The following is a 19410-nucleotide window of genomic DNA, read 5'->3' on the forward strand; positions in this document are numbered from 1 at the left end:
TTAGAGATGCTGCCAAGATTAAGGGAGCCAGATTTCAACTTCTCCTCCCACCTTTGGACAGGACCCTGCCTCCGTGCACATGTGCTCTAGAGCAGCAGGCAGCAAACTCACTCCGTATCACACCAGTGACACAGAGATTCAAGGCAGGAGAGGCATGAGGAGAAGAAAACCTTCACGTTCCTTCCCCAGGGTGAGCGTCTGCTTCAGCTCCGAGATACATTCCCTGCCTCTTGACATTAATTCAACGTTCCTGTGACTCGGGCAAAAATAACCAGAATGCATAATCGGGCTGTGCTGGCCCCGTTCTGGATTGCCTGGCAGATAGAGCCCTCTGCAGGAAGGAAAAAAGGCAAGAGGCTGGGACAGCCCCGGTGTTTACTCGAGGAGACGCGAAAGGTAAAGGACGGAACAGGAACTTTTATTTCTTGTGTTTATCTATTTATTTATGACACAAGAGACAAAACCCCTGTGTGTGTGTGTGTTTTCTGGCTGCAGGTCTTTCAGATAAAAAGCTCAAGCCCCTGGGATGGTGCAAGGAAGGAATTTGTGTTGGGGAGCCACCAGCCAGAAGGAGAGCTAGTGTTTGGGTTTCTTCCCTAAGGAGACCTGTGGTGGTCCCTGAGCCCCAAAACACAGGCAAAAGACCTAGAGCCACCTTCCTGGAGCCTCTCGTCACTTAGTTACCCTGTATCTCTTAATCCAACATTTTTAACTTTCTAAAACCAGCTACAGAGCAGGGACTTCCCAGAATTACAACCCTCATGGCTGTAGAGAGAGATAGAGACAGCTTCTTATCTCTCTGAACAGCTCTTCTGAACACAGGGCTTCTTATCTTCCCTGGCCTCTTGTTTCACAGGAGGGTTCTTAAACATTAGTGGTCCCTTCTCCACAACAACTACACATCTGTTCATGGAAAAGAAACCACTGGAGCTTTTTTGCACTGCACCTGACTGGTCCATGCTTTACTGCTCCTAGAGCATCTACATGGTTCCTCCCAGAAAAATCTCCAGGCCTGGTTTGATGGTGGGAGGGGCTGGAGACATCCTGGAGACATTCTTGTCTCTCCTCAAATCCTGTCCTACATGCCTGAGTTGGACATAGGAAACACCATGTCCATGGTTCTGACAGTCCTCAGGGGATTGCACACTGCACCTCTGCCTTCAGTTTGGAAAGGGAAGAAGCAAATCTGGCGAGTTGTCCTGTCCATCATCTTCCTGCCAAGTGGGAGGCAGAGGGAACCAATGCTCCCAAATTTCTTCACTGGAAAAATCCAGTGTGGAAGGGAAGCTGTCCAACAACCTCATCTTCCTGCTGCCAGTCACCAGGTTAGTCCTCAGTTTTTGCTGGCAATCTTTTTCTTACGGGCAGAGACCAGATCATAGAAAGGATCCTGTGTGATGCTAGTCCTGGAAATAAGAAGAAATCAGAGTAAAGGTAAGATATTTAATGCTGGAGAACAGCAGAGGCAACCTAACTGAACTTGCACAGAGAGACCATTCACCAAAATGTAGGACTGGAGATCTGCAGACTCACAGCAGAGAATTCAGCTGTGACTAGAGATTCTCCAGAAGGGACCTTGAAACACTCTGAAGTCAGGAGATGCCACAGTTTCTAGACTGCAAACACTTCTTTCCACCCCCTTTTTAAAGCTCTGGTAGCCAAATCAACTTCATGACCATTTGTCCCTGGGGCTGAGCAAAGGCAAGCTCAGGCCTCCAGTTCTGCTCTCCTCACCGTATTGCCTCAATCCACTCATCACGTTCTGCTGGTGTGGCTGCTGAGATCTTGTAGGACTGATGTTTGCCTTCAACCACCTTCCCATCCCCATCTGTTTTGCAGGCTTTGATCTTTTGCCCTCTGCATTTGGGATTGAAGAGCTCAAAGCAGTTCTGTTGGAGTAAAATGAAGCATTAGGGGAGGACAGGGTGGACCAAGGAAACAGTGCTGCCTTCAACCATGGGTAACAGGCTCAGAGAGCTTCCAAAGGGGAGGAGAGCATTCTGTTTCTGAAATGCAACAGAGTCAAGAATTATACTCTGAGTCACATCTCCAGGCCCCCACTGTTAGGTAAAGGGACACTTAAACGTTTTCTGGAGAGATGGAGCATCAACAGTTACCAGAAAATACTTTATGGGATCTGTCATTCTGCTCCACTCATGAACATCCTCCCTCCTGCCTGCCACCACACAGACAGTGTGCACAGAAGGCAGTCCTCCCAAGGTAATGCCACATCAAAAAGTGATTATCCATAAAAGATGCATAGAAAAAGACTGCCACTTCCTGGGCAAGTTTCCTAACACTGTAACACTATCTGGTCTACATATGCTGTACTTCATCATGGAGAGTCCTGGGAAGATAAGTTGAACCCACATCCCCTGGTGCAAAATGTGTGGGGAGTCAGCTGTGTGCACTCATTATCTGCCCCCCTACACAGACACAGATACACACGAACACATATGATGCACCCAGCCAAAGGATACATCTCTGTTCACACCAGATCTTCCCTGGTAAAATACAGTAACTTTTAAATACTGCCATGTTTGGAAGGGGGGACAAAGCAGTGTGGAACAGCACCTTCCCTCTGAGAAGCATAGTAAGCATAGAGTGTGTCCACCCTCTCTTCCCTCTTACAGCCTGAGAGCCTGTGCTGGCAGAGTACCAAGCAAAGGAGCCTTACTGGCTTTTTGGGATCATCCACCTTCTGGACTGACAGGTTCTCCAGGGGGATAATGCCCAGAGGTTCTTTGTCCTGAAGGCAAAGGAACATGAATTAACACTCAGCATGCTCCGCATATCTCTGCTACTATTTACAGCCCCTCTGTTTTCCCATACTAGTGTCTTTGTGAAGGTGACAAGGGCAGCATATGCCTGGGGAGTCCACCTCCATTTCCACAATGGGAAGCTCTGTTAAGAGGAGATCTCAGTGAGAGCTGCAGTGTCCAGCCTCCCTCCTCCTCCACACCGGAGGTGAGGAAACATCACAGGAGACAGAAGAGGTCTGAGTTCGGTCTGAGAGCACAGGGTTGGAGGAGTTGCCCCCTACCCTCTGCTCTTCCCTGGCCCCTCAGAGGCTCATTACCACCCAGGACACAGTTTCCCAGCCAGGAGTTAAGCCTTTACCGTGGTGTATTCAAAGTAGTACAGGCAGTTATCGGTCAGAATGAACCAACGGCGTTTCCAGGTTTTCACGCGTCCTCCTAAAGGCAGTGAGGTCCAAAAGCCATTAGCACCTATTTTGCTGCCCCTCCTGTGTCCCTACCCCCGCTCTCCCAAGCTCCAGCCATGCACACACAGGCACAGCCTCCCAGCTCTCCCTGTAGATCAGCCCTAAGGAAGCAACCAACCCTGGTGCTCACTGTTGGTGATGCCGGACTGTGCACAGGCACACACAGGGAGCCAGGTTTACTCTGATGGAAAAATGGGGAGGCGAGGGGGTGAGGGATATCTGACTAAATCCCTTTTTGAGCAGCTGGAGTCTGCAGGAGCCTGGGAGGAGAGGGTAGGCTGCTGGTTTCAACAGCAGGTGTCAGCCTCTCCCCACCACAGCAGACTGTAGTGGAGGAGGGTGGAGATGCTGGTGGGTTCCTGGGGGACATCTCTGGAGGCAGGGAATTCAGAGGTGCCAGGGGCATCCTCCCCCTTACCTAGTTTCAGGAGCCAGCCCTCACGGTTAGGGTTGAAGAAAGTATGTGTGAGGTCATTCCCATCGTCCTCAGGTATGGAGAAGGGCTCGTTTTTGATGCTTTCAAACAGATTCTGCCCCAGGGCATTGGTGAGGGGAAAAAGAGAGAAGGATTTCTGACAAAAGTTTGTACACAACCCTCCCAGGTCTATCTGGTTCATCACTCTGTTTCCACAGGGGCAAAGGGGTGGATGGTGAGGGGTGAGCACTGGGGGTACAACAGGCCTCAGTCTACACCTTGCAGGATCTCAAGGGGAATCACCAGCTCTTTTCTGCTTCCTGTGTCAAAAAAAGAGACCCCTTTTGGAAAGCCACAGACATAGAAGTGGGCACTCCTGTCAAAAGAGGCTGCAATGACTGACCCCAGCATGTCACATGCGTTCTGCCGTGGGTAGCACTGAGACAGTGCTGGGAACAACACAGCAGAGACTGCAGCTCTGTTTAGGTCCTGGGTTGGTAGTGTCAAAAGCTCTGCTAGGAACTTGCATGTAGAGACCAATACACACATCTGCATGACCACCAGGAAGCATATTTCATAGAACCGAGGCATTTCCACTGAGAGGGACACTGTGACATTCATAACAGCAGAGTGACAGGGAGGCAGGTTACCAGCTTTAAAGGGGTACCAAAATGTTGCTCACAACATTGGATTTGCCATCATTTATTACTCAAATCCCAGAGAAAAATTGAGAGTACAGGCTCCTGTAGCTTCCCTCAAATTGCCTGGAAGAAACAACATTCTGGAGCCTTCACCCTGAAGGGATGCTGCTCAAAAAACTCAAGTGTGAGATGTGAGCAGCCTCTTTGACATAATACATAAGTTATTCTCCCCAGGCTGGTTAAGTGAAGCTAGACTCATGCAGGCAGGATGTCCACATCTATCTTGTCTCACAGGGCAGAGGTTCCTTGCCTACTGAGCCTTTGGGAAAATGGTAGCTTCAGGTTTACTAATAGGTTCATCCCATGTCTCTCTGTCTCCCTCTGCATCTTCATCCTCTGGCATCAGAGACATCACAGGCCTGCTGAGAGCTTTATGGATGTTGGAAGAGATTCTGGAAGAGATCCTGACACCCATTTGGGACTTGTTGGTTCTGCTTACTCAAAGATATATCCTGGTGTAAGAGAGGTCAGGCATTGGTGTCCTGACTGATGTGAATACTAGAATCAGCTGAGACATTTAGGTAAGGGATTAATAATGTGGGCCACTGTAGATTGCCTCTCACACACACAGACACACAAGAAACAGACGGTCCCCTTAGGGGCTGGGACTTTCAAAGCTGGCCAAAAGAGTCCAATGCCCAGCTGCCTCCCACAGAGGTGGGTGCCCCATTCACACAGCCTCATATCTACGTGACACACGGACACACAAAACTTGTGTCTTCCTCTTTCACACAGCAACCGTATCTGTTCCTCTTTCCACAAGGACACACTAGAAACACAAACTTTCTTAAAAATAATAGTGCTGTTCCCTGAATGTCTCCTGCCCCCCCTCTCTTGCTCCATGTCCTCACCAACACAGCCCCTCTCCGAAGCGTTTTCCACATTTTCCAGCTTTGCTTTTGTACAAACTGCCCTTTTTCCTCACACAACCCATCTCCTCGTATGGTAGAAGGTCAGCAGGCCTGTGTACCTTTGCTTCTCAGTGGACCCCAAGCCAAAAGAAAAGAGGGACTGATGAGAAAATAGGAGGTCTTCTTACCTTTAAGAGCTCTTCTGGCAGGTCTCCTCCATTGTCAATGCCTCTGTTGATGGCTACAAACCTTTCAAAGGGGGGTTTGTCTTTCACATTTGGGTTGTGCAGGCTGGTGTTAAGCATGATGATAGAGAAGGAGAGTACATAACAGGTATCTGGCAATGAGAAAAAAACAAACAGGATGGGTGGCACTTGTCTTAGAGAGCAGATCAATCCACACCCTAACAGGTAGCTTTGTGTCCAGTCACTGGAGAACAGCATCATCCTCTCAGCTGTAGGAGGAAAAGGGAGATGTCCCTTCTGCTAAAAGAGAGACAGACTTGATTTCCTATGATGGAGGTGATTCCATCCCCTCAGGGTAGTGGGGCAAGTTGGATAGATTTGGTCTGATAATGGCTTTGCCAGCAGCAAAGTTTCTACAGACCCGTGTCTGTCAGTGCTCTCCTTGCTGCAATGAGGGGCTGGGATCACTTGTCCAGTCTATTGCCCATGGGGATAGACTGGAGCACAGTAGCAAAAGGAGGACTGAAGACCCTCAGCCTATTGAAAAGCTTCACAGGAACTGGGCTGCCTCCTTCAGCTTAAGAGGAAATGTCCAGGGTTCCACCCTCTGTGATTTGTGAATGGAAAAGGAAGGCTCCTGTCTCTAGCAAACAGTGGAGCTCAGCTTCATAGGCCTTTTTCTCCCCGTAACTACCTGTGGACTGGAATACTCCCGGGTTACACTTGCAGTACCAGTTGGCAAAGGCCTCCATCATCCGGTCAATCTTCTGCGCTTCCCCAGGCAGCCGGAAACTCCACAGGAACTGTCTATCAGGAGCAGCATGCCAGAGGGTTAGTCAGATTGTGTGCAAGGGCCATTTATCCCTTCCCTCAACCCCTGGGACACCATAAAAATAAAACAAGTAATCCCATCACACTGGGAAGACAAGAGGGTGCATGAAGCAGGAGGTCTCCTCCTCTGTAAATTGCCTGGGCTCAACAGCCTCAAGCACAATAAAAAGAGGCAGCAGGACTTAGTATCTTGGAAATCATGCCTCCTGTTCCTTAGTAGAGACCTCCAGAGAGAGCCTCACCAGGAGGCTGGCCTATCAGAAAACAGGATGCCATAAGACAGTCACTTTCTCACTGACATAATGGGCACTGTAGACAGGCCTGTTTCCTGGTGCGAAAAATAACTTGTCCCATTCCCCCAAGCACCAAAGCCATGATGACCCACCTTGCTTTCCCCATCTTCTCTGCATACAGCCAGGCCAGTCAAGGGGCCATGAAAGAGTTCCCTCAGAAAAAGGCTTTAACGCCTCACAGAGCACGTCTGAGAGCCAACACACACAGCAGGGCCTTGGAAATCCCTGTTCCAGCCCAGCAGGGCTCCATAACCTCCCCGGGTGGTAAGACCCAGTGGCTGAGCAGGCTCCTGCTCCATCCCCTGCGTCCTGCGTGGTCACTCACCTCAGCGCCTGCACCAGGTTGAGGTTGGCAAACTGGTGACATGCCACAAAGGCTTGGAGGATCTGAATGTTTGTGGGGTCCCTGGAGAGGACACAAGGAAAAGGTCAGAAAAGAGTTTTGACCCTAACTCAGTCTGGATGCCCCTTGTTGTGATAACATGTACCTGGCTCAATCCCACCCTCCACTTCCCCTCTGGCTAATAAAAAGCCAAGATACATGCACTTGTCTGGGAAGACTGACCCCATTGCAGGCAGAAGGATGGGTAGCCCATACAGCCAGCCTTAGCCAGACTCCAAAGCCCCCCACCTGGGGTGCACTGCCCACCCAGCCCACTGCAGTTGGAGGTACATTCAACCCCAGCACCCAACTGAGGTGTGCCAGGGCTCATCTAAGATGGTAGTTGAAAGGGGCTAGGCAGGACAGGGCCTCCTCATCCTGGCTGGGTTGCTCACCTCCCACCCAGGTAATCCCCAATGGCTGTCTTGTTCAGGCCTTCACCCTTGTGGAGAAATTTGGCAATCTCCTGCAGGTCTGAGGACAACACCTTGTGCTCAGTCAGGTACTGTATCCAGGAAAAGAGGAGGAAGCCAGCGAAGTAAGACAGCTCTGTGGGCTGATGAGAAAGTAGGACCCCAACAACTTGATCTCAGCCTTCTTTGGCTTTGATGATGTTGCCTCCTTTGTTACTCTGCAGCCTCTTCATGGGAGACCACAGCCACCCTTATTCCATCCCTCTTCAGCCACCATGCTGGGTCAGTCCAACTTCCATTTCATCCCTAGATTTGGATAAATGTTTTGCTGGGATGGAAACTCAAGCAAAGAGAAAAAGGGCAATGAAGGTTAAAAGTCCAAAAGCTCAGTAGATTTAAGGCAAAGTAAAAGTAGTTAATTCATTTTAATATTTTCAGTAAAAATATCTCAGTGTTCTGTTCCTGAATGTCTTTTTTTTTTTTTTTTTTCCAAATTCACTTTAAGAAAAAATGTTTGTTTACAAAAAATACATAATTAAAAAATGCCTTCAGACATAAATAAAGGCTTAAGACAATGCAAAATTATTTTCTTCTATGCCACAGAACAGAAAAGTGGGCAGTCAGTCTGCAAGGATGGAGTATGTTTTTTTTTAATGAAAAATAGAGAGACTGAGTTGGGCTGTGCGAAGAGTAAATACTATTTTAGAGGAAATTTAATGATTTTCAAAGTCACAGAAAGTTGAGATTTTGTTCAGGTTCTTAGCAATATCCAAAACCCACTGCAATTCTCCAGACCACATTGCAATTCCCCTCACAAAATACAATAAAGGAATGAAAATTGTTTTAGATCCATCAAAATGTTCTATTTCAACAGAATCGACTCACTTTGCCTTGTAATATATAAGAAACTATTTCTAAAATGCCCCAAAGAAAAAGGAGTTTTGAAAGAAGAAATTGAAATATTTGTGAGGTTTTTCCACATTATTTTCCTTCTTTTTCCCCAGACAGAATTTCGGTAAATTCAATTTAATCTTGAAAAGCCTTGCAGTGAGGATAGGGCTCCATTTTCCAGAAGAAAATGTTTCTCCCAGAAGGTTTTGTTCAGCTGGATTGCTGACGCTTGCCTCCTTTAGCCTCAGGAACTTGTCCTGAGATCTTGGAGACAGGAACCCTAAGATATGGCATTGCATGGATGAAGTGTCACCTTAGCAAGGAGGGGCAAAGCAAGTTCCTTGGATTGCAGCACCTCTCAGCCTGTGACGTGTAGCAGAAGGGGAGCAATAAAGAGAGATCCTCATATGCTTTTTCTAAAGTCAAAGCAATATAGGCACACAGTATAGCATTTTGATCAGGCTGATCAGTATTGAACCAACTGGTTTGGGTCAGAACTAGCTCAGGTATTTCTGCACAGCATGGCACAGTGCCAAAGAGAGATGCCTCTAGGGCCTCAAACCAAGGTCAGGTGGAAAAGCAAAATGAAACCTGCTCTCAGGCAGGCTGTAAGTACTGATATCACTGCTCTGAGACAGCTCCCATGGGCAGAGGGATGTCTAGGGGACTGGCAAGCACTCCAGCTGTGGCACAGACACTGGGGAAAAGACACTGTCTTGAGGGTCTCAGCAGGACAGAGGAGGAAGCATGAAAAGCTGTCACTCAGACCAACAGCCTCCCAAGATGCTGGCTGGGGTTGTTAGCTGGTGATGAGCAATTGTTCAGTCACAGCTTGTGGTTTTCCTTACAGAGCTCAAAAAAAAAGGTCCACCAGTGAGGAGGAAAGAAGGGGAAATTGTCTTTTTCACATCTTCTCTACTTATTCATGACAATCTTAGAGCTTTCTGCAGAGGACTGAAGTCAGAACCCCACTGGTCATGGTCCCAGAAAGTAGAAAACCTGGATTCACTCCACAGTCCAACCAGTACTACCAAAACTACTTCCAAAATGACAGAGGCAGATTGTCCTCTTGCATTATAAATGAGCCAAGGAACCTGGCACTCTCTCAAACAGCTCATCTTAATTCAGCCTCCTCCACTATGGGCCGTTCTTTGCCTCTCACAGACAAGAAGAGCTGGGCTGAAGGAGATTAGGCTTTCTTGACCTATTGACAGTTAAACCATCCTGTCTTTATTTCTCTTAGTTTTGGGCTACATCCCATGGGATGGCCTATAGGATCATGGTGGGAAGAGGCAACACAGCTTGAGCATATCAGGAGACCTTATTCAGTGACAGGAAGGAGGTTTGTACTAACTGGAGCCTTTGTGAGGTAGGAAACCAGCCCTACAGTCCCATGCCCTAGTTCCCTTGGCATGGATAGCTGCAACTGGACAAGTTAGCCAACAGAAGCTCTTCTTCCCAGCTTTACCCTTATTGGCGAAATGAGCAAATCCTACCTTTTCAGGATCCATATTGAATTTCTTCCGGCCCAGGGACAGAAGTTTATCCCTCTCTGACAGTTTGCTGTAAACACAAAGAAGAAGGAAAGGCAAACTTAGAAGAAAGAGCCATGTTTCAGTTCACTCACGAGGTAACTCAGAAATCTCAAGGACAGGTATCTGACTATCCAGGAATAAAGAGAATCTCAGAGGAGAGAAGGGCATTCCTGGTCTCATTTCCCTGTCCTTGTTGTGATCCAGATCTTGGTATTTTTGTTTTCTCAACACCAGGAGAGAGACTTTCTAAACAAAGGAATACTGATCATGTCCCACTTGCCTGATTTGCTCCCCAGGATTATTGTCTGCCTTTGGCATCTCCTCTGCATTTTGGAAACACTCAATTTCTGCAAACACTTCAGCAATCTCTTCCTTCAGCTTCTGCAAAAGAAATACCTGGAGGATGAAGGTGATGAAAGGAAAAACAGTGGACAAATACAGAGCATGTCTTACTTCTTTCCTCAATCAAAGGAAAAGGACAAGTCAGATATCACGACCAGCCAAGGATGTTTATGAAATGAGCACTGCTCTGGAGTGACTGCTGGATTTAAGCTGAAAATAATTTGAAACAGAATCAGAAGGATGTTCTCATGTCTGTTGTTAATCAGGTTTGTTAAGTGAAGCCTAGCCAGTGTGGAGAGTCAGAGAACTCACTCCAGCATTGATTTCAGTTCCTCAAATAATGTCACATGTGAAATATCTTCCATTGTGCCCGTTTCCTTCTGGCTTTTACTTTGCATAAGACCTGCTACACATCCAGGAAAGGGGAAGTGGAACCAGCAACTGGGAGGTCAGTATGAACCTGAAGTGGCCACACTGTGAAATACAGTTTTCCAGGCACCTATTGTTCAAATAACAGTGAACAGATACCTGTTAGAAGAAAGAAGAGAGGAGGCATAAAAGACAAGTCATTCCTGCCAATTTTTTTTTCAAATGAATTGTATAATCCAGTTTCCTTTAAGCCAATGACAGACTGTGGCCACCTTGGCTAGATATTCTGTCTTACCAAGGCAGTGAAGATGTCTACATCTCCCTGCTTCCATCCTGTGGTTATGGTTTCCCTCAGAGCCTGAGTGCATCACAGCTGTCTTCTAGGAATCACCCAAATTCTTCCTCATGCAAGCCAGAATAGGCAGGGAAGAAGATTTGTTTTATGACAGATCCTGACTCAACAAGGAGGGAGGATGTGGTTGCAGTATGTAATATGCCATAATTTAAATGAGCTTCTGGATTTCAGTTTTGGTTTGGCCTTCATTCTCCTGTGTTTCATCAGTCTCCAGAGCTGGGAGTGCTCCTTACTAAGCTTCAGGTATTGCAAAAATGTAACAACGCTGTGATCTTAGCTCCTGAATTTAAAATTATTATCAGTTTTGTTATTTTATTCCCTGCTGCCTTTTGGCAGTGTAATAGGCAAGCCTCAACCCATCCTCTCCCCTTCCTCCTTCTACCCCTCCAGACATCCCCTCAGGTCTTTGTGTTTAAGGGTATTGCCATATGTAGATTTCTCTAGTTCTAGGTACCTTTTGACCTAAACTCATCCAGCTCCACCAGACAATGCATACTCCACTGGCTAATGGCTTTGGGATTTAGAGTATGTGTCTGTGTGGTCTGTAGTCCAGCAGCTTCTCTCTGCTCATAGTGGGCAACAAATGTAGTATTTCTATTCAAGTACCCTGCCTCCTCCAGTGTCCATGCCTATTCTGAAAATTGAAGTGATAAGAACCACAGACAAGCAAACCACACACACATACTTTCATAGCATGTTTTTCAAGAAGAGACAAGGCACCACTCTGATTTTGCAGCAGGGGTGATAAATATTGGAAGCTGAGAAATTACAGGTAGTTTGGCTTAATCCTTTATGCAAGAAAATATTGTCCTTATTCCCCAAGCACCTGAACATCTTCATGTCATGGGAAAATCAGTGCAAGTCCAAAGGTTCTGTGCCATAATCTCTCTTAAATGGGAGCCCACATTTCATGGTCGTGGAGGCAGAGCAGAGTTGAAAGTCTACAGCACCATGCAGAACTGTGACTGTGATACCACTGTGATGTGGCATTACTGACTAATTTTGAATCTGTCACTTTCAGACATTTTAGGAGTCAGTGGAGAAATGTTTGGGTCTGCTAAAAGAAAAGAAGAAAAGCCTATTCAACCATGGAAAGATGAGTGGAAAGTGCTGCCATTACACCTCTCTAAAGAGACAGGATCCTTCATGGAGGACTTGTCAGAGGTCCACAAACCAAACAAAACCTTGAAAAACACAGGGGGATGCAGGAGGTAACTAGGACTGATACGTCATTAGCAGATAATCAATAATGAAAATAATCATAAATCCTGAGCCAGATCACTGCCAAGATGACTTAGTAAAGTCATACTAATTTCTTTGTTCCTAATGTGCAATTCTTCCCTGCTAATGAGCTGCCCAGCCTTTCCCAAATATCCCATTATGGCAGCTGAGGACTCCTGCAGCAGAGAACACCACAGGTTAGATGAACACTGGTGGCAAATATGCCAGGGCAGCTTGAAGCTCAGGGTTCAAGTTGGATCATGCCAGACCAAATGTCTCTTGTGCAGGAGCACTTCTTCATGGCCTGGACTGTTACATGAAGGCATTTTTTGGTGAAGACAGTTTTGAGAAGGCTAGGCAGACAGCAGGAACAGGATGGTCCTTACCTTAATGTCCTCCAAAAGCTCTTGTCTGTGCTGCCTGATCGCCTCTATTTCAACCTCTTCAGCCTCACTCAAGTCATTTGACCCTGAAAGAACAAATAAATGCCTGTGAGAATAGTACAGGTAATCAACATATCATAGGAAAAGCTGCCTCAACCTGTTAGCATCTATCCTCTCCTAGGGTGCTGCCACAGCAACTTTGATTTCTGTGTTCAAGCATCTGTGTTCATAGAACCATAGAATGGTTTAGGTTGGAAAGATCTTAAAGATCATCTAGTTCCAACCCCCCTGCATGGGCAGGGACACCTCCCATTAGACCAGGTTGCCCAACGTCCTGTTCCTTGCTGTTGCAGCCACTGCACCTCAGCTTTGCCTTGCAAATGGTTCTCAGTGCAGAGTGCACAGCACAGACCCATCTACCCCTCCCAGCAGCCAGCCACTGTGCTATTGGACTCTGATCCAACCCTGCTGCAACCTGCCCTGCCTACTCAGCTGATGTTCCTCACTGCAAGCACCCTGAAGAGGTCTTACCAAATGCTCTTTGGTGGTTTTTATGTCAGTCATCCTTATGTACAAGACCCTTTTACCTCAGGAAAGCTGTGACCTGAATACTTCCTCTACATCCAAACCTCCCCTGAGGAGCCACTGGCTTCATGGATTGATCCGCAGCAAGAGACAGAAATGGCTTAAGAGACATAATCAAGCTTTTTCAAGTTTGAGGACAGCATCTGGGGACATAAAAGCCTTGCTGCAGAAGGAGCATCTGTAGGAGGCCGTTGTTCTGTGGACCACAGACAATGCAGAAATACAAGTAGGTTTCCTTGTAATGTACAGGAAGTCAAAGAGATACCAGCAGAGCCAAGGAGACCACAAAATGATTCATAAAAGACCTAGAAGAACTGGGGTGACAGCACTGCTGCTAAATATAATCCAGGTGAAGCACAGCCTCTCAGCAAGGAGAAAGAGGAGGTTGCAGCCCCGGAGAAGCAAAGCAGGTGGTAAGCCCCACCTGAAAACAGAGTCTCACAGAAGGCTGAGAGCACTGGAGCTTCTGGGAGGTCACTGGAGACCTTGCAGTCAGGGTCCTTGCTGCAAGCAAATGGTGCAAGACAAAACTTCCCCAGGAAGCCAGGTCAGATCATTGGATGCCCTGCTCTGCTGCTTCATAAGCCAAAATCCCCAGCACCTCCCTCCTGTCTTCCTGGAAAAAGGAGAAGTGGCACCAGCTGCCTTGGAAATTATCTTGGTGTGGATCTCATATGCAAAACCACTGCTATAAATAAGAGTGGGGAAAAAAGGGGAAGGAACCAGCCAAGACAGGCAGAAGGAAAAGGGGACAAGGGCAGTCATCCCAGAGCCCATGTGCTTCTTTCCTGTCATGGCCACAACAGCTCAGACAGACCTGCCTTCCCTGATCCTAATCCATCCCCCAGCCTGCAGGCTGGTTGAGTTTCCATGTGCTAAGTCTAGCGTATAATTTTCATCACTCTTCACTCTCCCTCTGTCACTCCTCCTGCTGTTTCCAAGCTTTGCATTCCTTGGGGAGAGGCTGCTGAGCCTCCGGGAGGAAAGCACTGGGCAAGGAGCCAGCATGAAGGCAGGGTTGGGAAGGTCCCATGTCCCTTCCCAATTCTGCAATCAGCCCTCCTGAAGAGCTGAAAGAAGCTGACTGATTGCTAGAGCCTGTTAAGAGAGGAGAAAATCCTGCAGAACCCAGCAGCTTGCAATGGCCAAATCCGTGTGTGAGGGGAAAACAATCAAACATGCAAACAGGCAAGCAAAAAACCAACCAAACAAACAAACAAAAAAACACCCCAAAGCCTAACAAAAAGAAACAACAGAAAACCAAAACCAAACACAAAAAACACACTGTGCAGTGGCTTTGCTGCTCGTTAGGCAGGTTGCTGACTTCCCCTTGAATGCCAGCCCTGTGCCTGTCCCCGCTGCCTGTGCCTCCCAGCTTATGTTCTGTCTCCTGCAGTTCTGGCATCCATGGGAGATGAGCCCAGCCTCTCTGTTTCCCCAGCACTGTCTCTCTCACCTCCTACAGGAGCTTGTAATTGTAGAATCACAGGAGTGAATCCTTGACAAATTATCACTAAGACCCTTTGTCCTTTATTGCTTTCTACAAAAGCACCATACTAGGACATACCTGAGGAACCTCCTCTTCACCCAACCCATCAGCAAAGTCTGTGGTGTGACTGGTTGCTTTGCTTCAGTTGTTCTGTGTCTACTGAAGCAGCCCAAAGCATCTCAAAGAGATGTGAGGCTCATAAAGGACACCATCTCACCCACAAGACCCCCACCGAGACTGTAAATAGCTCAATCCTCCTGAACATCTGAAACCCCAACTCCCAAGTGATTCACCTGCCCAGTTTGTTAGAATGAGAAAAGTGTGGGAAGGACTGTGTGCATGGAGAGGGCAGGGGAGAAAAAGCATGCAAGTCATGGAGAAGGGGAGGGAAGCAAGGGATAGAAAAACTGGAAAGGGTGAAATAGCAAGGAAAAAAACAGGAATGGATCAAACTTTCAGAGCAATGTAGATTGAGGTGCAGAGTGGACCTTGTAAGGTTTCCTAAACAGCTTACACCCCGATTGTTTTGGAAAATAATTCTGAGGTCAGAGCCTGCATGTTACTCTGCTTCCCTAAGAGAAGGCCTAAAGCTCTGCTCAAGGCTGTTTTGAGGCCGTTCATCAATGTTATTGCACATGTTGTGGTCTGCAGCTGGGGCCAGTGCACACAGATTTGTCTGGGGAACAGTCCAGAGAAAGGCACAGAAGGCAGCAAAGGCAGCTGAGCAAGAAGCAATGAGATAATGAGAGCAAGCTGCTTTGCCTTTCCTTCCTTCATGCTGAGAATGAGCCGAGCCAGCAGAAGAGGGACACTGAGTGAAGCACTGCCTGGATTGCTCCAGACACTTGAAATGGAAGATGGAATTTAGCTCTGCACCTGGGGACTGAGGAACGGCTCTGGCCTCATCAAAGTCCTCAGTACCACCAAGTTCCACTTCCCTCTAGGGCTAGGTCAGGACACACATGAAGCATAGCCTTGGTCAGGGTTCTCTGCACAGGGGGAAATTTCACCCAGATGAAGAGCACCCCATGAAAACATATGCAGATTTCAGGTGTACACTGTCAGACAAGCCAATGCTGAAGTCTTCCAGTTCAGACACAAGATAAAAAAGCTGGTTAGCATCCTCTCCAGAGAGGACATGAATTTATTTTCAGAGAGCAGATGTTGAGAGGAAAGCACATCAGTACCACATTTGTGGGGCTTGCACCTGCTCTTGAGTTTGCTTCCCCACCCTCAGAGCAGACCCAGACAGAAAGATCTGAGAGTTTTTAAGGAATCACTTAGGCTTGTGTTTTTAGTGCTGTCACTCAGAACACAGACTTCAATCCCAGTTGTGGTGATTTATGTCCTCAGTCTCCCCATCAGGAGACAGGTTGGAATTACCCTAAAGTCTGGGTACCCAGGTGGCCAGCAGAGAGTACTGCTGTGCTTGCTGGCCTCATTTCCCATTGCAAAGGGCCGTGCAGAGACATCCAGGTGCCAACTGGAGCTTTCAATCCCAAGCAAAAGTATAGGAATAGGAAGGTAGCCTCTGGAGCACAGAGGAAAGCAGGGACTACCCAGGAGATCTGGAAGGGCAGACTGCAGAAACAGCAGGGGAAGATGATGAAGAATGACTGTAGCACTGTTACAGACGACCCACATGTTACCCACCCACAGTGCAGCAGCAGAGGTTCAGCTGGCCCATTTGCAAGGCAATGTGGGGCTCTGAGTGTGGCTGCTGAAGAGCTCCAGCACCTCCACCCATGGCAGCAGACAAGTACAGCAGCCCAATGGGCACTTGGGTGAGGCAGTCTATTGGAAAAAAAATCATCTGAAATTCCTTTTCTTTTTTGATGTGGCTGCTGTGTCATCTCCAGTACAAACCATCACCTACCCAGCCAGGTACCAGGCTGGTACCAGGCAGAGAACAGGAAGCCTTCCAGCTCCTCAGTTCCTTCCAGCTCAACCTGCCTCCCTCCTGCAGCCACTCCACAGTTCTCTTCCAGCTTGTGTCAGAGGAAATTCAACGTGAACCTCATGCAAGTTTAATTTGCGCGTTCCAGCTCTGTCTGAAGAAGAATTTATGTTATCTCCTGATCCCCTTGTCCCATGTGACAATGTAGAGCAGTCAGGATCGCTTCCAGCCACTTTTGCCTATAGCATTCACCCCACATATCCTAGCACATGATAGCATGGTACAAGCCTGCTTTCCCATGTCCCACACACCCAGCTCAAGGATTTGGCATGCGGGCTCTGTGGTCTCACCCAGATAGTCACTAGAGGGTCCTGAGGGAAACTGGAAGAGGACTTCCACTGCAGAGACAGCAGTCTGCCCACACACAAAGGTCTCAGCTGCATGCAGCTGGGGCAGACAGGTACCTAACAGGACCATAGTATCTCCAGGTAGGAGCAACTCCAGGAAAAGGTATATGTGCAGCTTTGACCTGTAGGAAAATCCCACCATAACTGCAAAACTTGAAACACATCCAAGGCTCTAAAGGTCACTGGAAACCTGTGTCTGGGGGCAGCCTTGCCTCTCAAGGTAGAGCAGCATAACACAAACCCACTTTCCCACCCAGTTGTTAAGTAACAGGTTGGGATGGAGCAAAGATACCCTTCAGAACCAGCATATCTCTTCAGGCATTGCCTTTCTTTGGGCTCTGCCTCTATCCAGAGCTGGGCAAACCCACACTGTCCCTGAGCAGGATCTCATTGTCCTACTGAAGTGTCTAACTTTAAAGGCATAATTAACACAGTAACACATAATTTGAGTAAATGACTGAGCCAGACCATCAGTTCTGAGATCCTCAGTTGCTGTAGAATGCACCCTTCAAAATAACTAGCAAAACATGAAGTATCCCCATCCTCCTGCACAGCTTCTCCTGCTTATTTACAGTTTATTTACAGTTACTTTCAGGAGGTGAGGGCTGGGTGATGTGAAAAGACCTGCCTTTCCCAACATACAAAGCCAGATGCTGGTGGGATCTCAGATCCCAGAGGTCCCACTGATTTTCCAGAGAAGCAAGGCTGGTGTGCAGTTTGAGCATGTCCTTTCCTTGGCTACCCACCTAGGAGCTAAAAAGTGCAGAACAGTTGTTGAAAGCGGGCACTGCTTTTTCCCTTCACTCTGTGCTCTACATCCTATATTCCAAAGCTTGTGAAGAGGGAGTCAGATGTAGCAGAGCCATTGCAGGATGATCTCTTTTCTTCCTGGCCCTTGTTCAGCCTATTCCCGTTCGGCTCTCCCTGTTGCTGCCTTTGTGCAGACACACACTCAGAGCTTCCTCAGCCAGAGGCTACAAATGTTCTGCCTGGTAGTATGCCTTTCCATGCTGAATCCCAACCACTTTATCCACCAGCTGCAAAAGCAGGAAATAAAACCGGAGCTGGCTCTCAGTTCCTCAGATGAGGCTCATCTCCCCCCACCCACATCTGCCTTTTGAGATTATTTCAGGACCAGGCAGGCACACCTGCAGGTCACTTGGAGTTGGTAGAACCTTAAAACAGTCATTTACCTTTAACATGGACATAAGCAAGAGAGGCCCCAGTACCAAAAGCCTTGCAAGCACGTTGCACTGGGTTACCAAACTGCACAAGAGGCTCTGCAAAGGCAAACCAGCTCTTGAGGGTTGCAGGGAAACACCACTGAGAAACTTGTGAGCAATGCTAGAGCTGCATGAAGAGAAGCCAAAGCTTATAGGAGCTCATCCCAAGCGTCACATATACCCTTGATGCCCCTGAGTTAGTTTCTAGCTCATCTCGGGAGCACCAGCAACAGAGACTCTCAAGCACAAAGGCCATTCAAATCAGTGGGGAAATTTCTCCTGATGTGACACGAGTTTGCCTACAGGAGAGCAAGGACAAAGAAAAGCACGCCTAGCACTCAAGGTTGACAAGCAATTAACTGCACCACCAGGGATCTTCCAGCATCTCATTCCTCCAGCTGCCAGCTGCAGCACCCACTCCAGCTGGTGGGACTTCATGGTGTGCTCTGCCCCATCAAACTGACTGCACAGCCCTCACAGAAAACAAGGCAAAAGACAGTCAGGCCTTACCAGCAGGACAAAAGTCCATCCTGACGAGTGCAGTGTGTTTTCAACAAAGTGTTGTTACTTCTTGCCTTCTGCTTCTTCAGATGCTTCACAGAACTGAAACAGCTTGGAGCCAGTGGCCAAGACTGCAGCAGCATCAGGGGGGGCGGGTTGCCCTGTGGCTCCGCCCTTCCTCCCCTCGTCCCTCAGACCACATCTCATGAGCTTGCATCAGTGAAGGAAACTGGATGTGCCTGCCACTCTCAGCTAAGAGGGGCTCCTTGTCTTCTTCTGAAATGGAATCCATAAACACGTTCTCGTGCCAACAGCTTTTGGAGGGAAGCTCTGAGCGCGTCTGTCTTTGAGGGGACTGAAATGAGCACTGAGAGGCTGAGAGTACTTTGGGCTTTTGCCTCAGATACTCTGAGGAGAGAAAAGGGAAGTTCTTGATTTAGAAAACCCATCTGATTCGGGAAGTGGTTTCATTTTAAAGGAAAGATTTTTCCTGTCAATTCTGCAGCAGTTTGTGGGGGAATGAACACTAAAAATGGAGCATGGTTAATGGAGATGAGAAGAGAGTCTTTTTCTTCTTTTCCCTCTCTCATGGCCCACTAGGTGGCTAGTAGTCTAAGTCTTGCTCCTTTTTTCCCCTTAACAAACTGTTTTTCTTGGGAAACCTCCTAAATCCAAGCAGGAAAAAAACCTTCTCTCAAGGTTAAGCAATATTCCTGCCAGTGGGAGAGCTGGCATTAGACAGACAGATTTGAACAAACTTCTGTTCATCTGCAAGGCAGAGAGATGCTCATTTTCCTCCACACAGCCCCAGAAGTCTGTACACAGACCCTTGAGTTAGTTGCATTTAATTGATTTATGTAGTAGATCTCTGATGTAGGCAATGTGGGGAAAAAAAGAAGTGTGCAGGAGAGCACC

At 47.7% G+C, this 19410-nt stretch overlaps 1 protein-coding gene across 1 annotated transcript; it reads right to left on the bottom strand.

Annotated features, from left to right (window-relative positions):
- Positions 1-1174: 1174 nt before the first annotated feature.
- Positions 1175-18523, bottom strand: CYTH4 (cytohesin 4). Its single transcript, XM_010005744.1, has 13 exons — positions 18505-18523; positions 12397-12479; positions 10004-10104; positions 9684-9751; positions 7280-7397; positions 6828-6908; positions 6073-6185; positions 5382-5530; positions 3645-3756; positions 3121-3197; positions 2678-2749; positions 1735-1889; positions 1175-1406 (listed from the first exon to the last, which is right to left on the bottom strand). Exons 1-13 carry the CDS (start codon positions 18521-18523, stop codon positions 1334-1336), a joined length of 1221 nt encoding a protein of 406 aa, XP_010004046.1. The 3' UTR covers positions 1175-1333.
- Positions 18524-19410: the final 887 nt, after the last annotated feature.

This window comes from Chaetura pelagica, unplaced genomic scaffold (genome assembly GCF_000747805.2).
Source record: "Chaetura pelagica isolate M959 unplaced genomic scaffold, ChaPel_1.0 scaffold79, whole genome shotgun sequence".
Classification (NCBI taxonomy): domain Eukaryota; kingdom Metazoa; phylum Chordata; class Aves; order Apodiformes; family Apodidae; genus Chaetura; species Chaetura pelagica.